This window comes from Enoplosus armatus, chromosome 4 (genome assembly GCF_043641665.1).
Source record: "Enoplosus armatus isolate fEnoArm2 chromosome 4, fEnoArm2.hap1, whole genome shotgun sequence".
NCBI classification, from domain to species: Eukaryota; Metazoa; Chordata; class Actinopteri; order Centrarchiformes; family Enoplosidae; genus Enoplosus; species Enoplosus armatus.
The window spans coordinates 21640728-21647471 of NC_092183.1; the positions used below are offsets into that span (position 1 = coordinate 21640728).

At 41.8% G+C, this 6744-nt stretch overlaps 1 protein-coding gene across 1 annotated transcript; it reads left to right on the plus strand.

The window, feature by feature from the left end:
• Positions 1–1138: 1138 nt before the first annotated feature.
• On the plus strand, positions 1139–4884 carry fgf17 (fibroblast growth factor 17). The gene is made up of 5 exons (XM_070904147.1): positions 1139–1170; positions 1264–1300; positions 1537–1714; positions 3218–3324; positions 4594–4884. Exons 1-5 carry the CDS (start codon positions 1139–1141, stop codon positions 4882–4884), a joined length of 645 nt encoding a protein of 214 aa, XP_070760248.1.
• Positions 4885–6744: the final 1860 nt, after the last annotated feature.

Here is a 6744-nt window from a genome sequence, read left to right on the forward strand (position 1 = left end):
AGGTGGTGGGGTCAAGGGAACGTGAGAAGAAGACGGGTGAGATGTGAAGGCTTTGTTGTTTGTGGACACGTGTGGACAAAAAAGATAGACAGATTTCTGTAAATAAAATCAATACGTTCTCGTCTCTTCACTAGGCTCCTCTTCTCTGTGAATGAACTGTTATCAAAGGACGAGGAGAGGCCATATCCTGCTCGTCATGGGATGTTGATTGCTTATTATGTAAAGATGAAACAGACCTTTTGTCTGTATGATTTGTTTTGGCCTCCTTTTACATGAGCTGGAAGTGTGATCAGTTAACATAGGATAAAAGGGAAGTGTGTGTGTGTGTGTGTGTGTGTGAGGGGGGGGGGGGGGCAACGGTCTCTTTAACGCCTAATTGCCACACCCATAAGGTGCCATCAGGCTACTCACTTTTAAATACAATGCTACTGTAATGATCTCCATTAAAGGCAGGAACACCCGTTTCGTTTTCTTTTTTTTTTCATGTTCAATTCAACTTGCTTTTTTTTTTTTTTTTTTTTTTTTTTTGCTAAAGATCTTGAGTGATTTATTTATTTTTTTCCCCTGCACATGTGCGGCTCCCCATTAAACCACCATTAGAGGGGGTCCTGTTTCTGTGCCCACCCACAATAGAACGATTTCAGGGAGGGACTTTTTTGCCTTTCAACATTTAACCAGCGAGCACCACTGACCCCGGTGAGACAGAGAGGGCTTTTCAAAACCTGGAATTAACCCCAAGCAGAGCTGCACCGAGCCGGGGGGAGAGCCCTCACATTGTAACACCCCCCCCCCCTCTCTCTCTCTCCCAGTGATGTCAAGTTAAAATCTAAGGACATTTCTTTCTTTCTTTTTTAAATAATGGATGTATCTGCTTTGGATGCGCTGTTCGGATCTTTTGGAGAGCTCCTCACCGCTCAGTCGGCTGGATCAGGTTTTTGATAAATGTGAGGGGTGGGTGGGTGGGGGGGATAACTCCGAGGTGGTCATATCAAGAGACTTTTTTGTTGTGGATGGACAGGTCAGGAGCGCATATGCGACAGTGTGGGAGCTCCGCTGGATTTATTTGCCTCATCCTCTCTGGGATTTATATCTGCCTCAGGATTCCGTTTTCTTGGTTCGGATTAAATAAAAAAGGAGAATGTACGGAATAAACCAGCGCTGCGTTTACATGTAAGAATACTGACTGGTGCGTCTGTGTAGAACCCGATTGTAATGGCTTCTATATAATAACAACATCTCTTTATTTTATTGTCACTCCTGCAGATCATTTCATTTTTTCGTGCTGTGGTGCCATGCTCAGGTAAGCGCACTCAAAAACTCATTTATTTCCCCCTCCAAAAAAAAAAACGCAAAACAAACGTTGCAATAACTCAATTCTGGACATTTGGATAGCAGTGTGTCGGACATTGTTCACTCTATTAGAGGAACCTAACTGTTAGCGCTCATACAATTGGCTACACACATTTCTTTTCTCCCAGATTAGAGAGGAAAAAAATTATGTATTTTATTTTTCCCTTTGCATATAAAAAAAAAAAGGGGGAGAATCACCCGTCTCCTAATTTTAACCAGTATGTGAGGACGCAGGGCGCAGTGACGGACCAGCTCAGCCGCAGACAGGTCAGGGTGTACCAGCTCTACAGCCGCACCAGCGGGAAACACGTCCAGATTCAGGGCAAAAGGGTCACAGCCACGGCCGAGGATGGAAATATGTACGGTAAGAGCTGCTGATGACCTTCTGGGACATTTGCTTCTTTTGGTAGTTGTCTGCACAACTTGCATCCTTTACCAACCAAAGTACCTACAGGACAAGATATTTGCTTACTTTAACGTGCGCCTCTTATGTAATGTACACAGAGATCTGTGAAAAACCCAGAAGCTTGTTTAAAAGCACTCACAGCTATTGTCACTGTATTTCCAGAAGCCTAAAAAAAAAGCTCTTTAAACCCTCTGGATGAAAAACATATTACATAATAAGAAAGATTTTTAACCTACATCTCAAGTTTCAACTGTATTGTGTTAAAATCCAGGTGGCATGGAAATGACATTGCACAACACAGTCAAAAACATGTTTATTTATTTGTAATTAAAATGACATCAACATATACCAACCTCTCTATTTATATATATAATAATAATATATATATATATCTTCAGCACAGCGGTGACGTTGTTTATCCACCCTCTTGAGTTCTTCAAATATCGCTGGGTTAATTTAATTTTTCATGAAAAATCAGATGCTCGTAGCTCTGTGACTCGTATGATGGTAGAGGTACAAACTGGGGCTATTTGGACCAATATTTAATAGATATGAACTGTATGTATATAATTCTTTTCAAAAACAGTGTATCAGCACCTCCAGTATGACAAAGCTCCCAGTATTTCAGCCTCCAACTGTCAGTGTGTAAAATCTGCAGTGAAACCTGTTGTAATGTGTACATTTATTGTGATTTCTGCACAAATTCTAGCTAAATGGCAAAAATATGTGAAGATATTCTCCAGAGGGATTAAGTGAGAATTTTCAATGGAATACAGTTTTTTGGCCCCTGACAGTAAAGCTGCGAAGCCCCCGCTGAGGACTGAGGCCCTCAGGCACATCCAGCGGGTTTCACCTATAGCCTGCTCGTCCCCTCCCTCTGTGAGGTGTTTTTTCAGGCCTTATATGTTAATTCATCCTCCCAGCTGTATCCATGAAGCCATCAGTCTGGCGAATTAGCGGCTGATTAGGACTAGTCCTTTGTCTCCGCAGCCCCAATACACAAGGCTGTCGTAATGCCCAAAGCCCCCATAATTGACTGCAGGACAAATTCAATTCAGCATGTATATTGGGCTTCAAGTGCAGCTCTTTAATGTCCAGTGATAACATTTGTTTAATCATTCGGTGTTCGAGGTGTGACTTCAGGAGGCTTACCTGGGCTAGCGAGGGTCTCAAGGCTCTTATTGACTCACCGGTTGATGCTGTAAAGTCTGCTTTTCCCTCTCAACAGAAGAAATGACAAGACACATACATAATTATAAACACTGGAAAATACAAGCACATTCTTGTACTAACAGGTACAAAAAAATGTAGCTTATCTTTACAGACTGCATTGTCTAGATGTTAGATGTAGAAGCCTCGGTGCAACAGACAGCAGGCCTTAAATGCTGTTTACGTGGAAATTGTAGTTCTGCATATTTGTGCATCAGCTCCTTGACTTTCTCCTCTCCTGTTTTCCGGCAGCTCGTCTTTTTGTCGAGACAGATACCTTCGGCAGTCGAGTGAGGATAAGGGGCGCAGAAAGCGGGCGCTACCTCTGCATGAACCGGAAGGGGAAACTTGTTGGAAAGGTACAGTATACATTTCTTTTCATTTGAGAGCAAGGAGACTATTGGCTGCAGATATCGAAGCCGTATACTGATTTGGTTTTGAATCATTTCGAATTTTTTGTACGCAAACATTTCATTTCACAGGGCAGTTTTGAAACACTATTTACCAAGCATACAGATAAAAATGTACTCCAACCATATGAGCTCTTTGAGTGGACAAAAAGCAGTCAACATGTCCCTGGAAAAAAAAAACATGTAGAACATCCAAAAAAAAATCCATTTATGAGCTTGGTCTTCTTCAGAGGGCTTACAATCTGTGCCTGGCCTGGCCTTATCAGATCTCACGTCCACTAAAATACACAGTCAAGCTTCAGTCCGTTGCCATTGTGGTCTCATAGCTTGTCAGTCAACCCCAGGACATGATGTGCTGGAAAAAAAAAAAGGAATCCTTAGAGGACTTGAGTGATAGTCAGTCTCATTGGCCACGGCTGACAGCGCTGAGCGGGGAAGTACCCTCCCATCATGCACTGCCAGTATGTGTGTGTTTGGTCATAAGTCAACCCTCCACTTCCTCCGTGGAAATGGAAAAGATGGATTCACATATCTGGCTGACTCTTATTTCTCATCATGGCTCAGAAGTGTTTATAGATAAAAAGAGAGACGCTCATGCTGCCAAAACAGGTCTGACTGTCAGGAAATGACTGTGTCTGTGATAGTTTTTATAATTTAGATATAGGTTTACCTGTTAATCACACACTAAAAAACAACTGCAATACATAAATGATTTCAGGGAAAGAAATCAGGCTGCAATATTTTTCCACCGTGTGATGTATTAGTTGCCTTTGGGTTCTTTGCTTTACAGAAGTAAACTGAAGAAACAGACATTTTTTAGTTCATTAACTCAAAAGATCTATGGGGTAGATTGTGTAGCTTTTGCTTAAAAGTGACAATTGTTGTTCATGCTATAACTGACTAAATGACTCAGTAACGTCCATTAGCCACAATAAGCTACTGGTCATACCAGACCAAGTAAGACTGTAGCACCAAACCGAGCGAGGGTGTGTTTGATTGCTTATAATTTCAATGTCTCAACTGTAAAAGGAAGAATGTGTTATTTCCTCTTTCAAAGGTTATGTAGTCTCACTTTAAGAGGACTTTGATAAAAAAAAAAAGAGGCTTATTTGTTTGATGCAGCAGTTTCTTGTTTGATGTGTGTATGAATGAATCAGGTTGCACGCGTGTCTGTCCAGATTTAACACAAGAAACCCATTTTTCTGTCTCCTCGCGCAGCCCAACGGCCGGAGCAGGGATTGTATCTTCACAGAGATAGTGCTGGAGAACAATTACACGGCCTTCCAGAATGCCAAGTATGAGGGCTGGTATGTGGCTTTCACCAGGAAAGGGAGGCCCATCAGAGCCTCCAGGACGAGGGAGAACCAGAGAGAGGTCCATTTCATCAAGAGGCTGCACACGGGCCCGCCTCCCTTCCCCAACACGGACCAAAGCAAACACTTTGAGTTCATCCGATTTCCAGCCACACGTCGAGCGAAGCGGAACAGGAAGTCGCGCACCTCTTCCTAACGCACAGCGAAAGACATGGACTGGTGACAGCTGTGACACGGGAAGAAACAGATGCCATTTTATTTTTGTATATTTTTGATAGGTAAAAGAGGGTTAAAATGCCATAAATCTAAAGTAATATTGCTGTAAAATGATCATGTGTAAATACTGAAAGAGAGTAAAGAAGATGGATTATATTTAATTGTCCTGTGTGTATGTGTTGACTGGTGGGGAGCTATGAGGGATGAAGGGATATTATGACGAGGATGGTTTTGAAACACTTTCTTACCTTTAAATCAGATGGCTGTATTGGTGACACGGGCCAAATGCAAAACCCCCACACTGATAACACAATTAAGAAGCAATTTCAAAGTTCAAATCGACCATAAAATGACATTCAGCTTCATATCCTGTCATACGCTATACAAGTTTCCCATTAAGTGTTCAGGGGTTAGGGTTAGGGTTAGGGTTAAGGTTAATTAACGTTGTTTAATGCAGGGGGTTGACAAAATAGTGCTAAAACCTCATGGTCTCTAGCTGTTGCAATGTTTGCATGTAAAAGGCCGCAGCCGGTTGTCCGCTATAACTGAAATCTGTCGATCAGCACTTTTAATATGCGATCAAATCAAAGCAACAACAACTAAAACTGCAGGAGCATCTGTCAAAAAGATCCACCTTTAGTGAATATGTGAGAGGGAACAGTTTGGAAAACTATACGACAACTTGCATCGAGGAACATCGAGTTATCACGAGCGCACCTTTGTTTCATCATCAAGTGTTTTCTTTTGATTTGTCTATCCCCTGTAGCGTTTATCTGATTACAACGATCAACTTTATGTGCTCTGATATGTTCATGATGATGTAATGAGCACCAAGTAAACTGTCTACCTTATATTTCAAGAATGAAATGTGACATCTGCTCAGTGTTACAAAGGCACAGCATCTTCCTAAACTAAAAGGGACCTGTAGGGGAGTTGCACCTTTGATGTGGTCATAGGGAATCAATGGCCTGACAAAATCCCCAAATTGTACTCCTGGCTTGGTGTTAAAAGCGGTTCACAGTTGAATTTCAAACAATCACCAGGATTTTGGGGACTCTAAAGAATCACATGGTGGCGTTAGAGGAAAAGTCAGGGGGCACCATGGATGTCTGGACCCAATTTCATGAAAATCCAACCAATCGTTCAGTCTGGACAAAAGTCTGGACCGACCAACAGATCTACATTGCCACTAGTACGGTTATAAATGAACGAGTGGTACATATAAACTATGAGGCTGTCAGAAATACGCCAAAGTACAAGAAAATATGAGAATAAAATAGTCGGTGGCAGTCAACAGCGACAGTGGAGTTCATTCAAGCCCAGCGCTCGCGTCAGATTAGATTGTATTAGATCTCTGTGTTACAATGTCAGGACTGATCGAAATGCTATTTGGAGTTCAGCCAAACAATGAAGCTCTTTTAATGAACTTGGCAAAGATGGGAGGCAACGAGCCTTAGAGTGAATTAACATTGACTGCAGGAAATATGGCTGTGTTTATGTGAACGTAATGAGATCTATTTTTTGCCGTGATGATAGGAAAACATTTAACAAGTTAGTGGGAGCACATCAACGCGTTCTGTTCCATACGGCATATTTATCTTTATATTATATTTTGCTTTTGATGGGCTCAACTGCATGTCTTTAAAGGTAACCGTGACTGAAAGGATCTCAGTAGATTGGAACTAAGGCTGAGACAAATCTGTGTGACCAACTGCATGTCTCATTATTTTACAATGATGCTATATCTTTTATCATTACCCGATATATACGAGGAGTTTTCTGGGGAGTTCAGGGGTTTCTCTTGCAGTATGAGGTGTAGCTCTTTTTGACTGTTATTCAC